Below are 21802 nucleotides of genomic sequence, written 5' to 3'. Positions count from 1 at the left end.
GGGATAACCAGGCAAGATATCTTCTAGTCCGGTTATCCCCAGTGCTAAAGTCCTGTGCTCACACTGTAGTCATCTCTTAACTTGATCACTTGAAAACTTCTTCGCTGGCCTCTATCAAAATACTGTTTGTCACTTCCTCGATGTTTGATTACACCTAAACAATTATTGTTTGGCTTCTTGTCCTTAAAATACATCATATGCAAGCTTTTAGATTCTGACTTTCAAGGTTTTACTTAATGTCCACAGTTTGTATATCTCTGCTTCCACTTCTCTTTTACTGTCCTCCCATACCTATCTCTTTTCTCAATCTCAGCTTTGAACCTTTGGTGATCCATGTTAACTCATTGTACTTGGAACAGTTTCCTTTTTCCTTTAGATTATTTCTTTTAACTCATTTCATTTAGAAATCTTTCCTTCAGAGGCAACGCATAAGTGTTGACAGTAGGCCAGGGAGGGGCGCAACTCCTTGCTGCTGCCTCTGCTGCTGCCAGGCTTTGGCTCTGAATGGACTGCAGCCCTGCTGCCTGTGGTCATTGCAGAAATCACACTGCTGCTGCAGTCCCGCACCCCACCATCAGCACAGAAATCTGAGGGGGCGTGTGTCCCCCTGCTAATGCTTTCTTTCATTGCTTCCCTTCACCAATAACTCTCACGCACTTGCACTCTTTTCCTCATCTCATGTTTTGCTATTATAGATTGCAGTTTTTTTAGGGCAGAGAATGCTTCTCCTATTTGGTATCTATCTTGCAGCCAGATCTGTGCTTGTACTTTTGTGACATATTTGTGGAAGTGATGAGGTTCTGTGCAAGCTTAAAAAGCTATCTTTACAGATCTGGTTGCAAGGTTAGGACCCCTTTCTATAATGTGTTATAGTAGTAATTTTTATTATTCTTCCCAATATTTACACTTTCTTTTTTCATGTTTTTTTATTTAATATGCACTTTCCCAGAACTACATAATTGGGTCAGAAGACTGAGATTGCCTACAGAAATCTTAACAGCTTTATAATCTTTTCTCCATTCTGAGGGAGAAACTAATATCCTTCTCATGGGTTTGAATGGGCTTAAATAGCTATCAGCTCCCTGTCCAAGGATTAGTGACAGACTCCCTCTGAGTCAGTTGCCCTAGACCTAGAGATCTTTGCTGGCAATGTCAGGCACAGGCGACTGGTGCCTCCCGAGTCTGGGGGGGCACCAGATTGCCACCTGGGGGGCGTGCCCCAGCGGCTGATCGCTGAGCCAATGGCGAAACCAGAATTGCACTTCCGGTTTCGCGGCTGGTGCTTCCAGGGAGTGTACATGCACCCACTTGCACCCCCTACATGTTGCCAGTGATGTCAGGGAAAGCACTAAGCATGTAAATTGCTTCCTCTAATATCCCTGGAACAGTGGACTCCATCCCTTTCTGCCTGCTCCCTGGACTTTTAGTCAACTGAATCACAGTGCCTGGAGGCAGGTTTTCTGTCGTCAAAGTGCTGATGCCAGAGAGAGTGTGTAGTATTTATGTCGGGGGTGGGTACCATTGCCACTGCAAGTCCCTCCTTCCCTTTTCTCCAGTAGTATTCCTTTCGGCTAGGAGATTTGCCATCTTGGAACTGGAAAAAAAACAAATTATTTTCTAAAGATCAAACTATATACATTAATTTTTGCCCTGATTTATCTGTATAGGGTCACTGGCGACACATAGGGGGTGCATGTGCACCCCCTGTGAAAAGGCATTGCTGACACTGCCAGTGCTGCTTGCAGGCAGTCACCACTTGCCACCTCCACCTTGGCACCGATACCACTGGTGGTGTATGCAGGTGGTCTGCGATTGCTGGTGGCACCTGTGGGTGGTCACCGACCGCTCGCCAACACTCACCACCTCCCCCCCCCCACCGACAGTGCCATGGCCACACTCCCACTGCTGACAGCACCACCGCCACCTGTGGGAGCTCGCCATGCCCCCCCCAGCCTCCAGGGGTATGTGGCATTTATGCATAATGTACATAGAAGTGTTTGCATAATGGCTTAAAATGAAATCTTACTTTTGTATGTTGTGGGGGAGGGTATGGAGATGTGTGGAGGGTATGTGTGGGTGGGTACAGGATTTGTGGGGGATGTGGGTGGGTGTTTGGGTATGTGTAGGTGTGGGGGGTAAGGGTGTGTGTATGGGTTTTTGGGGGTGTGGCTGTATGTGGATGTGTGGGTGGATATGAGGTTTGTGGGGGGCTGTGAGTGGAAGGAAGTGTGGCTGGGGTCTGTGAGGGGGTGTGGGTGCATGTGTATGGCAGTGCAAGGTGAGTGTAGATACATATGTATGGTGGAGTGTTTGTGGCCCCCCCCCCCCCCCACAAACATGGCCCCTTCCCTCATTGCACACAGCCCCTGCCACCAGCGGCAGCACCAGGCAGCGAGGCCTTGGAGTGCTCACGGCCTGCCACAGGTGCAGACCTCCGGCAGTGCATGGTCCTGGCAAGCCTCAAGATTGCATATGGCCAGGCCACCAGCAGGGAGAGGCCTGGCTCCAAAGAGCTCCTGCTAACCTGGGCTCTGCGCTCATGTCACCTTGCCTTGGGCTTCTGCCAGCCCTGGCCCCAGGGCACTGGTATAGTCCCCTCGTTCCCACTTGCCCCTGCTTGCTGCCCTTCCCCAGGCACTTCCCTTCTCCTGCTGCAGTGACAATCCTTCCCAGCCCCTGCTGTCTCCTCCTGTTCTTATCAGAGTTTCCCTCTTGGATAGAGGGAGATGGGAAACAGCCACAGGGTCCCAGGCCAGAAGCTTCTCCTAGGCATAAGCTTCCAGTGGTGGGGGCTGGGGGTTGTGCAGGGCTGGCTGGGCCTTGCTGCTGCTGCCTCTGGGTCCTGTTGCTGCTGGCACCTTGTCATCATCTTTAACAGGCAACCAGGCGCAGATAATAATTTTCTAAATTTTTAGGGGCCCAGCAGGCCAGATAGAATGGCATGGCAGGCCGGATCTGGCCCGTGGGCCATATTTTGCACACCCCTGATCTATGTAGTATCACTAGCTGAATATATGTTCTTAGCAAGTGGGAGTAAGAGGAATCAAACCCCAACCAAAAGAAGCCCATTCCAGTTCTCTCGGGAGGAAAAAAAAACATAAGAACCTAAGCAGTTATAACTTCTTTTAACCCATGATTGAGCTGTATCAAGATAACTCATGATTTCTTGGAAAGGGAAAGAAGTAGGAATGGGGCAGAAAGAGCAAGCATTTGCAGAAGTTTCTTTTGCCCCCAAAACATTACAACCATGCATATAATACCCTCCAGAACACCTTGACACACTGAACCAGCAGTCTTTGGGGTTTGTTGATCTGATGCATAGCCAGTTTATACAGTTGCTCAGGACAATGTTTCATGGCTGTGTAAACTGGTCTGAAGAAGTGACATGATTGTATTATCAGAAACTGCTGTATGAATTCTTACAACAGGGTCATTCATAGTATACACAGTTTGGGTTGCAGTGCCTTCAGGATGATGACAAAGCAAAGGTCTAAAACAGATATTTATTTTTCTTTTTTTAAATCAGTCAATCCTAAATTGCATTTGGCTAAGATGAGCTCACTGAGACTCAGCCTAAATAACTTCAGGGATAATTCAGGCTCCCCAGTTGTTGTGGGTGTCTTTGTTGGGTCTGTGTTCCTTGGTGCCTTTTTTATCTTTTCTTTTTGCTATTCTGACAGGCTGTTTTGGACATGGCTTTTGCCACAGTTGTTTATGCCAGGAATTTTCAACCTTTTTGGAGCAGTGTGTCCCCGGTGGCCAGATGCGGAGCAGTGTACCCCGGGCAGCTCGACCTGGAGCGGAGCAGGGATGGCACGTGGCCAGACATGGTGGGGGGGAGGTTTGCACAGCCAGATGCAGTGGCAGCAGTCACTGCGTGTGAGCTTCCCTCACCCCCGTGTCCGGCCAGGTGGGTGGAACCTGCGTGTCGGCATGGGATGGTGTGTGGGGCACACTGTCCCCACCCACCTGTCCATACCCCTAGGGCCTTCTCAAGTACCCCCAGGAGTACACGTACTCCCAGTTGACAACCCCTGGTTTATGCCTCTGAATTGTATTCAGGTCAATGCACTGCTGTCTACATAGGATTACCCCTGTAGACCTTTTGGAAATGATTAGTAGTTTAGAATGATTGAATATGCTCGCTTAGTGATGAACAGTAGATGGAAAATATGTCGTTACTTCAGAGACTACACTGACATAATCATTGCTTCTGCTTAGAAGTATTGGGACTTGTACTGTTTTTAAGTCCCTGTTAAGGTTTTGTGGTTTGAAATGTAACTGCTTTAAGAAGCTTCTTCTGTCCTCAGGCACCCACATGACAATTGAGATCAGCTGATATGTTCCTGACTAAGTCCCTCAGTTTAAACATCTGGCAGATGGAGGGAGAGAATTTTTAGTAGAGATGCTTTTACTTTGGAATTTGCTTCTCCTGTTGGTTTGACAGAACCCTAGCCTATTTACCTCCAGAGGATGATGTAAAGCCCATCTGTTTGCTTGGGTTTTTCCCTGAAGGGGTATTTATTTCCATGGCTTAAAATCTGAGCTTTTCAAATATTTAGTTATTTCTTTTCTTTTCTTTAAAAAAAAAAAAGCTGTGCCCATGCATGATTATGGGTGTGTGTATGTGTGTGTTTAAATAATACATTGCAGAAGTGTTGCTTATTCACTGAAGATGGGAAGGACTCTATTTCTCTTCAGACAAATACACAAATAGGTAGAATTGGGGAGAAACTAAACATTGAATTGATCTGTTAGCTAAAACACAGCATAGTGTATTTTATCGAGACTTCAGTATTCCATAAAACTAAGATATATTAGCATCTTACTAAGATTTAAAAAATGCTTATCTGTCTTGAATTTAAAATAATATTCTTACAGCATAAAGGAAAAAAAATGTTTTGCAGTGCCCCGAGTTGTTTTCGGACATTTGTGTTAAAACGAATAATTGCTTACTATATGTATTATACTTTTTTTTTTTTTTATAAATGCTTTATATAATGCTATCTGTGGTTGGATGCTAACCTGGTTTCCTTCATGCAATATCATTTAACAACCTTAATTCTGTAATTCTGAATTACCAGAAATGCAAAAGTACTTTCATGTCTAAAAATGAACAGTGAAACCTCTTTGGACATAAAGATTGAATTTGCCTGAGGCATCACAACTTACTGTAAATGATTTGGGCTAACATTTCCATGGAAGAAATGGGGACAACATAATTATGAAGATGTTTCAAAAGCAAATACTGGCACTGGAATACATTAATTTGTTCTTTTTGGATGTTTAAGTGGCTTTTAAAATGAACTGAAAGAGAACATTGTCTATATGAAGAATATAGTAGAGAAAAAGTAGGGCAGTGATTCTCAACCAGGGTGTTGCTGTACCTTGATGTACCTTGAGATCCTCTCAAAGATGCTGTTGGGATGCTATACAATGTTAGCACACTCAGGTGTGCAAACATGATTCACAAGATAAAGCCAGTGATTTCAAGTAGGAAATAATGTTTAAAATATTCTGACATATTGTGGATTTTTTGAGTTCTTCTCAACAGAAGAATTGCTCTGTTATTTTTCTGTAGCATATGCATATGCTACAGAACTAGTGGAAAAAAAACTAATGAAGACTGGTATTTTTTGAGGAGTCCCTCAAGTCTAAGAAGGGATGCCTCAAATTCAACTGCCGAGCTAGAGTGTGAATCTTAAGTGAAATAGCTATTTCATGATAAAGAAACTCTTACTGCATGTGAGGAATAACTTTGTTTTTTCAGAGTGTGCCCCTTTAGAAATGGAGTCACTTAAATGGTCAAAGGTAACTAATTAACTTGTGCAGACAAGCCCTTAATCATTAAGTGCAGATTTGTGACATAAAAGTCTCTTTGTAGGAGCTGATATACTCAATTTGCTCCAAAAGATGTTCTTTTTCTGCTTTGAAAGTGTTGTTAGTGTTGGAAATTATTATTTCTTGAAACCTTTGTGTGCCTAGAGGCATATATATTAATTTGAATATGTCTGCAAAGGAAACAAAGACCCCAGTCCTTCAGATAAGTTTAAGTGCATAAAATATATCAGTAATCTAATTGATTTAATTCACATATTTAGTTTATTAGATATATAAGCCTTAGTTATATAAAGATATATCTTGCAGGATCAGGCCATACTTAAGTTTTTGTCTGAATGGACATAAAATATAAAAAAGCACCTGAATGCCTTATATAGTATAATATTATATTAATATAGTCAATGATGGATGGTTTTAACTAGTTGATTATACAAAGAGTATGGGGTAACTGAATTCTTTTGTACAGGAAAAGGAGAAATTACAGTGTTGATACATCTTTCAAACCTAAACGTACAATAACGTTTAATTAAAAATATAATATTATGAAATAAGTTTTAATAAAATGTATCCACTGTGATAATTTAGTTTCTTCTACATTTTTTGTTTCATAATCTTATGTTAAATTCATTTTTATTTTTACAAACCACTCAGTTTCCTTTTTAATAAAACTAAAAACATGCTTTATTTTTCTAACAGCTTTGACCGCAGTGAGCGTCATTGTCTTCACTACATATATTGCCTAAATACTTCTTCTTTGATTATATGCACTTTTAAGGAAATAGAGAAACTGGGGTTAGAGCTGAATGAAAACAAACAGCGTTTGGAACAAGCACAGCAGGATGCATCAAGAGCCAAAGATGAGTGCCTAAAACTGACAGAACTGCTGAGTAAATCTGAGCACCAACTGCACCTCACCAGGTACCCCTTATCCTATTACATGCCATAGCACCAATTTCATTCTGTTAATTTTTGCCACAGACCTCTCCACAGTTGCTACTAATACTTATAGTCATTGACTGCATGCACAACTTTCAGGAGTATGAAAAGTAAAGATACAAATAAAACACCCAGAAATTTGAACAGGTGCGACAGAAATTACTAACATGAAAACAGTAGTCCAGTACTTAAAAATATACTTTAAAAAAAGCCTAATGATAAAATATTTAAGAACTTAATTTATTAGGTAGTCTTTATTATGTCACATAGGCATCTAACAATACACTACCTATTGGCTGAGAAATGTTGATGCTTCACATTTATTAATTGAAAGTATTGTAATATAATGAACTAAAATATTGATTGTAAACTATGGAGCTCTACTTAATCAGAATTTAAACAGTGTGCATAATATAGCAGTAGATGAATAAAGGGATGATGTATGGGAAAACAGCATTTCCCTCATTTGTTTTGGTGCAAAAAAACCAAGATGGCATGTCAAACATTGTCAGGCTAGGCTTTTTATGGTCTTATTCCATCCTTGATCATGTTCCCCAATCCATGCTTGTTATATAATTGTATTATTTGATACAAATATAGAACAACCCAAAGGTACGCTTACTGATTATTTAGTAATTGTTGTAATATCTCCTTTTGCAAAATACTCAGGTATTCCTTTTGATTGTCTGTATTACTTTATCTCCTGCTATTTGTAAACATCTAGTGACAAATCTAGGACCTTTGTTAGACCATAAACAAGAACTCTGTTTGAAGTCGGCATGGATTTCTCTGAATAAATGTTTCAGATTTTGGCCAATTCATAAGAGTATTTACAGAGTTACACTCATTGAGCTTAGTGGGAATTTTGTCATCGATTTCAGTGGGAAAAGGATTGAGCCAAATGTAAACTCCTTAAATCTTTTCCTCTGCTACATTTCTATATAATTCAGAGCACGGTAGTTAACAGATGGAAGAAAGCACCACTTTAACAGCCTGTATTTAGAGAAAAAATATGTTAGAGGTTGATGAACTTGAAAAAAGTTTTGGGTGAGTTGTTAAGATATCTAAAGTTTGGATTTAGCAGAACTTTCTTAATAATGATTTGTTGTGATAGTTAACCAAATGTTTTACCAAGCTCCTTTTAGCAAAAGACTGATTGTACATTATAAAGCTGTGTGATATTTTAGAGAAAATCTGATTAGCTGATAATTTTTTGTGAAAATCTTGAACTCTCTTAATAATGCAAATTAATAACCACATTTAATATAGTTCATAAATTAAGTCCAGATACGTAAGGTCCAAATAATTCGAGTAGTCATTTAATCTTAAAGACATATTGGATTCTGACTGTGTTGAACTGTAGAGCTGTTGTTTATAAAATAATACAAAAAAGATTCTCTAATGTTAACTATTTATAAAAGACTGTTCTAACTGAATTTTAAGTTGAAATAAAAATTAAATCTTTCTCTTAAAAGTCACCAAATTCTATAATAATGCATTAGAGCAGGGGTCAGCAACCTGTGGCTTGTGGGCCATTGTATCTGGTCTATGGATGTGGAGTTTTGGCAGCATGCAGCAGTGAGAGCTTCTCCTGTACCCTGGCAGGGAGAAACAGCAGTGGCAGGAACTTTTCCTGGGCTGTAGTGAAGAGAAACAGCAGCCAGTGGGTCCTAGGGCCTGCCTGCCTCTGACCTGAGCTGGGTCATTCTGGCCTGCAGTCTGAAAAATTTACTGACTGCTTCATTAGGAGAAGGCAGCCTGATACTAAATAAATAGATTGAAGTGCTGTTTCTCTCAGGTATAGAGAGGAAAAGAAAGGAGAATGTATTGGTGGCTGCTAACCTGCTGCCAAATTGTCTTTTGAAAAGGACAGTTCTGGGTGAGTAGGAGAGTGATCCCAGAATAGTCCATTGGCCTGTTGCAGTTACAGAGGGAGTGATCAGTAGGTGAAACTGAGTTTTCATTAGTAGCACCCCTTTTTCATTCCTCTCCTGTCACTACCCCATCAGGTCACTGCCTGACAGAACACATTTCCTGATAAGTGAAAATTGTAGCGGGGGGAACTTTCAAGGGTCCTACATTCAAGCCTTTCTTAACGTCACTTAATCTCTAATGGAGTTTCCTCTATATTTTGAATCCAGTAAATATATAGTTTATGGTCTACCCAATGTAGTTAATATATATGCTGTGAGCTTTAAACTCTTTAAAGAATAAGGAAATGTAAATTGCATCCTTTTTGCTGATAAGGGCACTTTTCAGCTGGGGCATTGAACTCGGGTGAAGCTAGCAGTGTTGCTGCCATCATTCTCTCAGGCTTCTGCCAAAGACAGCACTTTTAAGTTTCAGAGCCTTGTCTGTGGTTCTGTACAACATGCACTGACTTAATGCATATCTTTATCCAGGCTTTTCTCTAGGTTGTTTCCATTCCTTTTTAGATATAAAACACCTAGCTACTTCAGTGTTTCTGGCAGAACTGGAGTTGGGCTTGACATGTATTACTGATGTCCCACTATGTATAGACTGTCTTATCATGAAGGATCCATAGGTTGAGGTTCTTTTGGCAGAAGGTAAAGTAACACAAGATGATGATTAGGCAAGCATCCTTCCTTTATTCAGTAGCTGCTGAAACAGTACATTGTTAAACAAAAGATTACTGAGTTAGTACAAATATTCATTTGGATGTGTTGAAGGTAAAGGAGTATAAAGTACAACTAAAAGTATTTCATTTAAGTATTAAAAAAAAAGAGTGAATATTGCAGGTCAGCCAAAACATACAGTCTATTTTTTATTTTTGCAGGATACCTTTCCTGACACGTGTCACCTTTAAACATTGTTCATATAGGGCATTTTTATCCAAGCTTTAGTTAAAGTGCCCCTGCCGCCATTTTGAAACATAGTATGCTGAATACATGAGACGCTGCAAGTGTTTAAATTAGAGCAGCTCCCGAGAGCCACCCTAATTAAAAAACCCACTCCCTCCACCCTGGAACATATGTATAGATGACCATTCAGACCAAATAAACAGCTTATTGGTTCACAAATTAAGAGCATGTGAAAGGGTAAAAATAGCAATTATAAACCATTTTCAAAGAGATGATCTTTGTCTGTTGCATGTCACCTTTCTTTCATTGTGTTAGAAATACAACTTTTTTCTAGAAATTGTTGTTGTTGTTTAATTCATGCACTTATTTTTCTTAGTCCATAAATCCAACTTCTGAATAGTCAAATGACTGAAAAATATATATATAATTGTTCCTGACTTTGAATAATATTTAAGATAATCTCGCATGTAAGCTTGGCCTGCTTCTTCCTGGAATTTCACACTTCAATCTAATGTGACTTGACCATATTTTTTTTTTTAAGACCTCTGTTATTAGAAATTAATTTAAGGTCCAGTATCTCATCTTCTCATCCCAGCTGAATTCTCATTTGAACTCTCTGGTCACTAATATAAGAGCTGTTCTGTAGCAAGAAAATAGGTGTCTAATCTTGCCCCACTAAAATCAGTGGCAAAGCTCCCATTATCCCCAAGAGCACAAAGTTGAACCTTGTATTACATGAAGCATATCTTTTGAAATGCTTGATTCCTATTTTTCAAACTATATAAAACATTCAGATCTGTTCTCAGTGTGTTTGAGAGCAATAGCTTAAATTATGAGTGGTGGGAAACAAACACAAGATGCAAGGTGTTAATCAGAATGACCTGATTTCAAAATGCATCATGTAATTTAATAAAATAAAATAATTATTTCATTGTTTGTGTTCAACTGAAAACTGACTGTAAAATTTCACAAAACAGATGAAAATTAATACATGTGCTTCAGTGTCAGTCCTGTCTCTCTAGAAATGATTCCTGTTTCCATATTTAAGAGGAGTTACAAAAATCCAAAGAAGTCAAGTGAAGAAACATTGAGTTGTATTATCTATTAGTTTTATGTCACTTTGTAGTGCTGTTGACTTCTCAAATATGGAAAAAAAAATGTTTATGACACTAGGAAAAAAAACCCTCCAATGTCATTTCAGATTTTGCTGGGAGATGGAATTAAAGCAGAGATTCAGTATTTACTTTAGAAGTTGTATGAAGCCTGGTGAACAGTCTTGAATATAAACTTTGTTAATGGGGAAAAGTTTTGAACAATATATATGCCACATATGCTTTTAGGTTCAATAAAAACATAATTATTAAGTATAATAATATAATCTGTATTCCTGAGTTTGCTTTTTAAAAATCCTATATTCATGAAATTTATACTGTATTATTGACAATGGCTACTGTACTTGCCCAAGAAAAATACACAATATATGATTGAAGTGTTGCCCAATTATTTGATGGAAAAAATTTTTTAGACAGTAATACATCTGGAGAGAGTAGCTTTAAAGACATGCAGTGGTTTTCAGCAGCACTGTGGCCTTTATGGTTTCGAATAACTACTGTATATCAATGCTTCTGGTAGCCTCTAGCCACTTTTCAACAGCTCCACTAGCATTAATTGTGATCCATGTATAATAAATAAGGTACATAAATTAAGCCTATCATTCTACCTCCAGGTCCTTGTGACATTATTAAATTGCTGGAGCTTTGCTCTCATGTTTTATGTCGTCACCAGAATTCTTTACTAGACATAGCATGTTTGTGTAATCTATATTTAGGATATATTATGTATATTACAATATATTATCTGACTTTAATTTACAGAAAACTCATGCTGATAGTCATACAAAACCTATTAGAATGATACAATACCTAATATTACCTGATATGGAAGGAATGTCTGTTCCAGTTAGTAGAAGTTCAGCATGGTGCTTTTTAAATTGATTTTAACATATAGTAGCCTCCTGTTTATCTTAGAAATGAGAAGATGAAATCCTAAGCGATTTCATTATTAGTATTTATTTAGTTTATAATCATTTATGAAAATAACAGTAGCATTATTATAGGAAAAACTGAAATGGTGGCATAATCAAAGATTAATTTAAAATAGTTTTTATCCCCTATCTGCTTTATGCAAACAGTTTATCTATTATAAAATGCAAGGAGGAGCAATAACATGAAACAACTAAGATAACTAATAAACTTCTTTAGATTCTGTTTCATATGTTTACTTTTCATTAAATTTAGGTATGGTTGTGACTGTGTTGTTATGATTCAGTCAACATTTATTCCTATCTGTTTTTCATATACAAAGGCATTGAGATGCCAGGAAATAAACTGTTAACGGAGAATTAACTTCTTTGGCATGCTTTCATACTTATCTTCCAAATTAAAGAAAATGAAATGGGCAGAAGCAGAGTGTAGATTACCTCCTTTTTGTCAAAAATGGTGGGAATTTGAAAATTAATAATAAAAAAGGGAACAGATGCAGTAACATGCCAGAGGGAGATTAATGTGGAGAGTAAAATCTGTGAGCAACAAAACTGAAGCAAACTGAATCAGTGGGAGGTGGTTGTACAATCAAAATCAGGATAAAAGAGAAATTACAAACAACCCTGCACTTGTCAAAGTAGTAGTAATGAAATCCTGACTCTGCCAGCAGTGAGAACCTGTGTTAGCACTTTGGGGTAAGGATGGTAGCCGGGTGCCAGGTAGGAGGGCAGTGTTAGGTTGCTGGGCAGCAGCCATCTTGTGTAGAACAGATGGCACTGAAAGCTGGCAGGGGAGGGGCTCCTTAGCAGAACTAATCAGACAGTAACAGATAGGGCAGCTGGGAAGACTGACCACAGAGAGGGAATCTGCAGGGTAGCTACAGAGTTCCATGATGTTTACAGTGGTGTGCCCATTGGTCTGAGATAAGACCTTGCAATGTCTTTTCAGTGCATAAAGTACACAAACTTTTGTTTAAATCAGAAGGTTAGCTGATCACCTTACAATAAAATGATTGTATGTTAACTTACTGCTGAGAGAATTTGTGACCTTTTGAGTTTTGAACCCTGGATAGCAAGAAATTCCATGCGTGCTGATTCTTTCAAAAATACAAAATATGCCTAACTATATTAAGAATACGTTCCATATTTTATTCTGTACATCACACTAAATGAAAAATTAGAGATGTATATACACATGTTAGTATAGGGGCTGATCCTGCAAAGCAGTGTGAAACCTTTGCTTTTCTTAAGATGAAGAGTTAGGTGCCCTCGACACCCACAAGATCGGGTCCTTTTAATTGAACAACACTATTTTTTTGCGATTTTTTTTTTACCATGTGTTTTGTTTTGTTTAGAGGATCCATTTGCATCCTTTTAAGTGAGAACCCATAGAAATGCATTGAATCCCACTCTTCTCATATGAACATGAATAAATTTTACTCAAGTAAGTAGCCCGTTTAGCATCCGTAAAACTACTCATGTATGTAAGAATAATTCCCACAAGTAGGAAATGCAGAAAACAGGCCCTGACAGTAACTGTCAGCTTGAAAGAAACATGAAGTCAAATTGTACCAAGAAAGGTAAAATAGCCTAAGTGCCATGAGAGACACCTGACTAACTTTGAAAACGGAAATATTGACTAGATTAGTTGATCGTGATAGATGATAACATTTACGTTATACAGTTAGGTTACAGTGGACACTGAGACTCATCTTTTAACAAAGAAATCTACATCTACTACATCTGTTTTTGAACTTGTATATCTCCCTTTTGCAGAAGGTTTATAGCTTGGCTCAATTATTCATTTTGAGTGGGGAGGGGAGGAAACATTACAGAGATTTGAAATAGGTGGTATAACATAGCCATATGCTATTTATGCAGCAGTTTCTGCAATAAATCTAATTTGGTGCTGTCAAAAAAAATTAGACTTATTTGATATAGCAGCACATTAGTAAATGATTGTGGTAGATTTGAAAGTTGTCATTCACTCTGCTTACTTGTAACAGAATCTTGCAAAGCCTCTTTTTCTTTTTCCCCGAGCAATTCTGTGAAAATATCTCAGTTCTTTGTCCTGCAGCTGTAGAAACTGCAAATATTTCCACATCTGAAAAGAAGGTCTTGCTGTAAGGTAATTGAGGAAGGGGGTGGACGAGTGAATAACCTCTGTTGTTAGAAAGTATATGAATGTATAGATAGAAGAATCAATAAAAGCAAGAGGGGGGGAAGGATAGTTTTCTCCCTTGCGTACAGTTTTTCCTAGTACAGCTGAAATTGTTTATCTCATTATACAGTATGCAGATAAATTAGCTGCTCTGCGTTATTATAGAAGGTAAAATATTTTACCTGCCATCATAAGGCCATATGCTGCTTTACAAAGACTGATATTGAATGATTTGAACTAAATCGGCTCTGTTTTCTTCTGGCAGTGGCTTTTAGATATTTCTTTACCAGTGTACTTTAGAAGCTGTCAGTATAATACACAGTTGCTTAAATAACTTCCCATTTAATCATTTAAGAATACTGTTTAAGGTATATGTATAAATATTTAAAGGCCATTAAAGAAGTTTTAAGAAAAAAAGAAATAATGGCAATATAAGCAGGGTGAGGGAGGAAACTAACATCATTTCAGTTGGTTTGGAATCCGGCTTTATAATATTAGCTGTTTTCCTTTCATTTCATCTTAAAAAAGAAAGAAAGAAAAAGAAAAAAGGATTTCTCAAAAGATAGGCAGTAATTTATTTTTGGGGAACAGTTTTAACAGAAAATGTTTTTGGTAGGGTATAAACTCACTGGTCAGAATAGAATTTTACTAATGATTTCATCATTTTTTTTTAAATGAGTCAGTCAGTTAAAGGAGCCAAATTGCTACACTACATAGAGTGCATTTTATCAGCAGGTAACAATACTTATAGCGATCTGGAGCAAGCAGCAATAATTGAGAAAATACACAAGAGAGCTTATCCAACTACAGTATTACAGGGAAACTGAAGGGTATTTTAATGTTTTCTTAAATATTTATTACTTGTTTAATAACTAATTATGAACTAATTGGAATAGTTTTATACATTCATATTAATAAATGTTTGTTTTGAACAAATTCAAGTTAGAATGTTATTGGTATTACAAATAGGAGCAATATGAACATTTCAAAAGAATGTAACAGTTTGGTAGACTGCTCTAGTTTTGAAACTGAAACATTTCTGATTTGTATTGTTAGAATTTTAGCATACTACCTTGATGCACCGAAAAAAACTATTTTTAAGGATGTTACAAATTTTCTTTATCAAGACATGATTTAGTAAAATTAATTCAAACAGTTTTGAAAGCTGTCCTGTCATTTTCAAAATACAGCTTAATCTTTTTCTGTGTATTAGCAAATTTCCCCCTCCTATTTAAGTACCCAATCGTTACCTAGTAAGGCTTTCAACATTGGACCAAATGTTGTCTGGACTTACTGAAGTCTGTGACAAATAATGTTGAGTTGGGCAAGGAAAGTATTGGACACAGGGTTTCATTAAGGTAGATATTTATAAACATTAATCTGTATGTATAAAAAGCAGGGGGGAGGGGGGAGAATTATCTAGATTAAAGTTTACAGTTTTGGCTATACAGGTACACTGGTCTTCCCACAATCTAACCTCAGTCAGGCAAATCAGTGAGACTGGACTGGGAAGGGAGTAAGTGCAGACCTGTAGAACTCTGTCTTTTCATGCAGATAACTTCTTTCCCTGCTCTGTTACATGATAGGTATCACCTTATTTTCTTCTGTCCCAGGAAACATGGTAGGCTTAATAGTGAAGCTGCCATTTCTTACACTTGTATTGCTGGAGAAAAGCATTTGCAAAAGTTAGGAGCAGTTGTTCCCTGACTTATTCCTCTGTCTGGCCGTATCCCTTTTCCTGCAGAGTTGGTATTGTGAGAGGGATGAAAGTGACTCTGCAGCTTGGTGAGATGTTGCTATATACTCACCTTTCCTTTCAGCTCCTTTTCTAGGAATATCCAGAATTTTTCTTTCCCTGCATGTAATAATCTGGGGGTGGGGAAGAAAGGGTCAGGGGGGAAGGCCACAGAAATAAAAGATAGAAAAAAAAAAAAGATTGGATCACAGAAAGCATTCTCTTGTAAATGCAGGGAGACATGTCCAAGTATAGGATGTACAACATTATTAAACCGATATTGTTTAGTTACGTGTATTTGGTGTTAATTTGTTAAAATACTATGTAAGACATTTCATTTTTAAATTTTTAAGGTCAAATGAGATCCAGTGTAAACAGGTTTGACTCCATTTCAGCCAAAGGGACTACATATGCTTACATAGCTCCTGAATTTACATCTGAAAGTCTGCCACATATTCTGGATCATGCTGAATAAAATGTTTGGTATATTATAATTACAGGTGTTAACACTTTTTTTTTTTCTTTTACTCATTTGGCACAAGATTTCTTTTTGGTGAATGAATTCTCAGTTTCTTAAAGGATACCTGAATTACATGCTGTGATCATTGAAATCTATTCCTTATTCCAAAAGAATGAGAGCATCGCAGAGATGAGTTAATAATTCAGTAGTGTGTAGCTATCAGAATCTCTTTATGAAAAGAGGAATGAGTGCATGAGTAGCTGCACATAATGGTTCCTGTTGACAGCATGAATTTTGACTTAGTCCTGACAAAAATCTTCTCTTTTTTTCTTATTTATGTACAGGCAGTATTTTGCTACAGAGACTGATAGTATCTTGCAGAAGGAGATAACTAAGAAAATAGTGTTTCATGTTTCATCTGAATAAATAATTTATTCATTTTTAAAAGTGTTTTATTTTAAATACACGCTTGAGCTTAAAAGAACAAATACTTTAAAGAAACAATGGTGTTGTGGATTAAATAAAATTTTATACCTAGTATAGGCCACTTGGATATTTAATATCATTTCATTGGAAATGTGTTTGTTCTGCTGTTCCTCTTGTACTTTAACCACATTTCAGTAAATATTTTGGTCTTATTTTTATTTTCTACAACAAAGAATTTCTTTTAAGATAGATTTCTGTATTATGGTTTCATTGTAAAACTTTAATTAAGTGATTTCTATTTTGCCTTTAGTATAACAAAAAATATTTAAAGCCTGGACCAGTCTTTGCAAAAGAAAAAAAAACATACAGATATGTATGAGGAAAGGCACATCAGCTGTTTGATTTAACAGATGATCATTAAAATACCCTCTTATTTTACTTCCATGTTATTGTCTTCTTATACCCCAAAGTAATTTTCACTAATACATAACTGTACAGAACTTCATCTTCTGCTGGTTAGCAGAAGTGGATTTAAATCCACGCCGACAGTTCATTTGACAATGACCTTGAGGGGCTTTGCTTCTTGAAGAAGAAAGCAGAAGCTTGCGGTAAACAAAGTTCACTTCTGACAGATGGATTGAATGACAGAAAGGTTGCGAGTGCCAGAATAGCCCTGGCAGAGGAGGAAATGTTCAGTGGAATCCAACAGGAGAGGAGGTGTGAACAGGTGCAGGGTTGCTGACGGAAGGGGAACCAGATGGAAGGAGCCAGAGCCAGTTTATTTAAAGGAAAAGGCAGAAAACACTGAAAGGCTGTGCGATCAGTGGCTAAAAGTGTGCATGGAAGAAGGTAAAAATTCACAAAGCAAAACTGCACAGTGGGATATCTCGCACTTAGCATAATGGTAGTAATTTGTGAGTTTAGTTTTAAAGTTGCTATTGAAATACATTCATCCGTTGCTGTTGACGATGTAAAGTGTAAGTATTTGAAACCTGCTCTTATTTAAAAAAAAAAAAAAAAAAAAATAGCAGGGATATTAAATGGGATATTGGCTCACCGTTATTTGTAATGTTAATGCACACAAAAAGTTCCAATTAGGATAACATTAATGTTATGCTACAACTAACCTAAGCCAAAAAATGTAGAACTAAGGCTATATTTCCATTCCATTCCATTCAAGGCACTCTTCCCATTGTGCCTTGATCTTGTAGTATAAAAAGAAGGTAAGTACGTGTACTGTTGAGACACCTCTGAATACCAATGCATAGCAGCAGTGTTCTACTGCAGTATTAAGTTTCAGCTCTTTCTTTCTGTGCTTTTATTACTTTTGGTCTCATTCTTCAGGTCAGCATGCTGTTGTGTGTTGCTAACTTATGCTAGATGAAAGAAGAATTTTGCTTATTCCAGCCTAAAAGAATCAAGTATTCTCTCTCAAATTAACACTTATTTTTGCTTCGGTCACTTTCATGAGGTTTGCTCCTGTGAGTTTCTGAGTCCATTTGGTTCCTGTTGACTTTATTAGCAGATGAGCTCAATTAGCACCTTACAGGATCAGACTTTTGAATAGGTACTGGCCCTTGTGCCACAGCCAGAAGTCATTTACCCCAACACTTTCCCAAAGAAATATTTGTTAGAAGTCTGAGAGAGTATCAGCCTCTCAAACCATTGCAAGTCAAGAAAATGCCTTCCAAACCTTGTTTTTATGTAGGGTAGATGGTGTATATAACTGTAGTACATGCACACATAGTAAATGGATTCCATGGCAATCAACACTTCAGCATTTAATCATTTTAGTTTGGCTTGCTTGTCCTTAATTATTTTTCAGTAGTATATCAGTTTTTTTATGCCTAGATACAGTTAAAGTACAAATGGAAGAAAAAAATAAAAGAAGGGGAACGATACCTGAAGGATGTGAGGCTGGGATCTAGTGTAATAATTGGGGCTGTATACTAAAAGTCCACATAAGCCACCTCTCTACACCGGTACATACTTTTATACTATTTCAAGTCTGCTGTCTTCACATGCTTTCATGTAATTTTTTAAAACCATTTTACAGTATTATCCTTTGTTATATGTAAGGATGTTTATGTGGATGACTCATTCTTAGTTATATTTCAAGCTGTTTTGTCAGCTACACTTGTACCAATAAAATCAGAATCTGGCCCTATATAAATGTATTTGCAGAACTCATTTATATTCTTACTACCAAGTTGGAAATGTATTTATTTTATACTAGTGGAAGAGAGGGAAACATTAAAGGCCACAAGGGGGCAACAAGAATAGATGAGATGCTAATTTAAAAAAAATGCATGGATGTATATAATAGAAGTCTAAATAAAAAAAACAGTTATTGTTTGTGTACAGTAGCCAGTGCTAATATTAACCTTCATGGGAAAAATGTTAAAGGAACTAGATCTCACTATGTACTAATTATTTACGTATGATTTATTTCTATATTGAATTTGGAGGGGTTCTTTTTTTTTATTTTATAAGTGAATCTGGTGAAACTTTTATTTTTAACTGAAATTGCAAATAGCATAAACTCCCAGGTCTTCTTTCACTGCCTAATCAATAGACCTAAAGCCTGACCTTTGATTTCCACCCCCCCCAAAAAAAATTCTAGCTGATAACTCTGAAGTTGATGTTATGATAAACAAAAGTATCCACTAACTGAAAATCAGCAAAAATGATTAATTTTGTATCGCACAAGTATGGCAGTGACATAAAGTTTGGCCATGATCTGTGTAATTATGTGTTGACTTTCAGCCTTACCTTGCTTTTAGTTGGCAAGTTGAAATTCCCTGAAAAAAAAGATCCAGCAGAAAATGCTGACACTAGCTGTTCTCTAGTAGAGAGGAGCATGCACTGATGTCATATAATCTATTAATGTCATTTGCTTTAACATAAAAAGTCATTGTAAGATAATTTGTCAAGTAGCTTGAGGCTAATTGGTTAAATAAACTTGGAAATTTTGTCAAAGCTTAATCCTAGGACTTAATCTGAATAAAGGTTCTATGACTCAGTGAGTTTCTTAAGAAATACAGAGAGGGATATATTTCAGACCGTCATTGCTAGTTGTTAAGCAGTTTTATTCTGTTGCAGGGTAGGGAGTGTCATTTTTAAAGGCATTTTTATAGCATCTTTGAAGATCTGAACATTTAAATGGGTGTGAAAGGCATATTTAAAAAGTAGCAGCTAGAATATCTAAATGGTGAGTGAATCTAATCTCTTTCCAGTTCTAGACTGTTGTATTTTACATCTGAGGCATAACTAGCAATGTTGGCTCTGGGCAGAGCAGGGTCAGGGAGTGCTGAGTACCCACTGGCTTTCAGCCATTTCTGGTGCCCCCTCTAAATCTGTGTTCAGATCTAGTGCCCTGCTTCCTCTGCCTGTAGTTACATTACTGACTTCAGCTGAATGACTCTTGATTTACACTGGTGTGATATCAGAACTCAGGCATGTATTGTTTTAGAAAGGTATCTGTAAAACCCACTCTTAAATGCTTAATTGCCATACATCAATAAAAAGAATCATTTATAAAATAATAAAATGTAATTCTTTAAGCATAAGTGTTAAGAAATAATCTCTTTTACTCCATTAGTCATCCAATCTTATTCATATAAGTCAATACAAAACTTAACCAAAACTTGCCTATATTTTGCTCATCTGCCTGGGGTAGGCCCAGGAGTCCTCCACTAAGAGCTTGCAGCTAGCTGTAAAGTGTCCACACTCATTTTCTCCCAGAAACAAACCGTGGCTAAGTACAGAAAGTCAAAAAGCCCAAAGCTGAATTGATTCGGCCTTTGTGGGTTAGTCTAAGCTGCAAAAATTAAACAGAGAAACAAATGGACACACATTTACTTTTGATTCAGGAAATAAAGTCACCTGCCTACAGTGGCTCAGACCAGAATCAGGGGGGTGCTAGAGCACACCTCTCTGGCACTTCCTCTTCCTGCTGCCCCCTCAGTCTCTGTTTTGCAGTCCAGAATTACAGCAGCAGGACTCCGCAGGGTTGCTTCTGACTTTCTGCTTCCAGGTGCCTCTGGGATTTGTAGTCCACAGCCACAGCCAGCAGTAATTCTGTACTCAAGAGAAGAGTTTAAAAGGGGGAAGGGAGATTTACCTCCTCCTCCCTGTCCCCAAACCCTAGTCAGGGTTATCCTGGGAGGGAGGGGCAGTCCCAGCCCAACCCAGCCCAGGGCTGCAAAGCATGCTAGGATACGAGGGGGACCGTGATTTAACTTGAACCAGGAAGGGGTCTAGGACAGAAGTTTCATAAACCAGTTTGACGTAAATCAGTTAAGTCTGATACTACTTTCAACCAAGTTTATCTTAAACCAGTTTCAGCCATTTTGAAACTGGTTTATGTGCACTGAACTTTTGTTCTGTTACAGGTTTAAACCAGTTTCTGATGACTTAAACTGGTTTATTTGTAACCTCTGTCCCTAGCTCATGAGAGCAACCTGTGCTTTTTGATTTTAGGTTCTGAGATCCTCCCCGTTGTATGGTACGCTACAGTGCTTAAAAGAATGCAAAGCCAAAAGAGGCTTCCTTCTGTTTTGTATTTTATCAGTTCTATATGGAGTAATGGAATTTCAAAACACAAATGGTCTGTTATTTCATAGACTCCACCCACTGCCAGTACAACCCCCTGGTTAGTATTTAATTTCTAGAGCTTTCAAATGACTTAATGCTTTCATAATTCTTCACCCAAAACGCTCCTTGAGTTATGTATATGGAATTCCTCCTGAGTGCCTACAGGAACATAATAGAATTCATGGGCGTCTGGTGCCTCCTGAGTCAGTAGGAGGCATATGCCCCCCCCCCCCAGCAGTCGGTCGGCAACCAGAGAGGACGGTTCCCCGTGGCCGATCTCACCAGCCAGGGGAGGGAGGGGGGCAAATCTCCATTACACTGACCGGGAAGCACGAACGGGGCACCCATAGTGCTATCAGCGCTTCTCCTCCTGGTGCTCCCACTCATTGGCTGGCGCTCGCAGGGGGGGTATCAGCACTCCTGCCTGCCCCCCCCCGCCTGTCGGCTAAGTGGGGAATGCTGGCTGTGAGGGAGTGCATGTGCCCCCCCCGTGCACCCCCTACGCGTCACCACTGATAGAATTAGGTCACCTAATATGTCATTTTCAAACTATGAAAGTGGATTGCAGTCTCCTAATCATAGTTCACTACCTACATGGCTGAATTTATAAATATAGATAATGGTATCTGAGTTGAGAGCAGAGGATACCAAATTGTGGTGCATGGAGCACTTCCAGATAGGCTGCAGGATAGTCCTAAACCACTGGTTCTTCCTCCTTATTTTCAGCTGCTAAGAGACACTAAAATATATTAAGCAGCTTCTGAATATGTTTGCTTCTACATGA

General features: G+C 38.2%; 1 protein-coding gene across 4 annotated transcripts in view; it reads left to right on the top strand.

Moving 5' to 3' along the window:
• The window catches only part of SDCCAG8 (serologically defined colon cancer antigen 8), a 181158-nt gene that overhangs the window by 69612 nt on the left and 89744 nt on the right, over nt 1-21802 (top strand). For all 4 annotated transcript variants that reach the window (XM_019527201.1, XM_019527202.1, XM_019527203.1 and 1 more), the window contains exon 13: nt 6617-6759. In XM_019527201.1, the coding sequence (XP_019382746.1) occupies nt 6617-6759 (143 nt within the window). The remainder of the gene's footprint in view (nt 1-6616; nt 6760-21802) is intronic.

Source organism: Gavialis gangeticus, unplaced genomic scaffold, assembly GCF_001723915.1.
Source record: "Gavialis gangeticus isolate Ggan-Ray unplaced genomic scaffold, GavGan_comp1, whole genome shotgun sequence".
In the NCBI taxonomy this organism is placed as follows: Eukaryota; Metazoa; Chordata; order Crocodylia; family Gavialidae; genus Gavialis; species Gavialis gangeticus.
The sequence above is the reverse complement of the archived record's forward strand: the minus strand, read 5'-3'. Positions and strand labels throughout refer to the sequence as shown.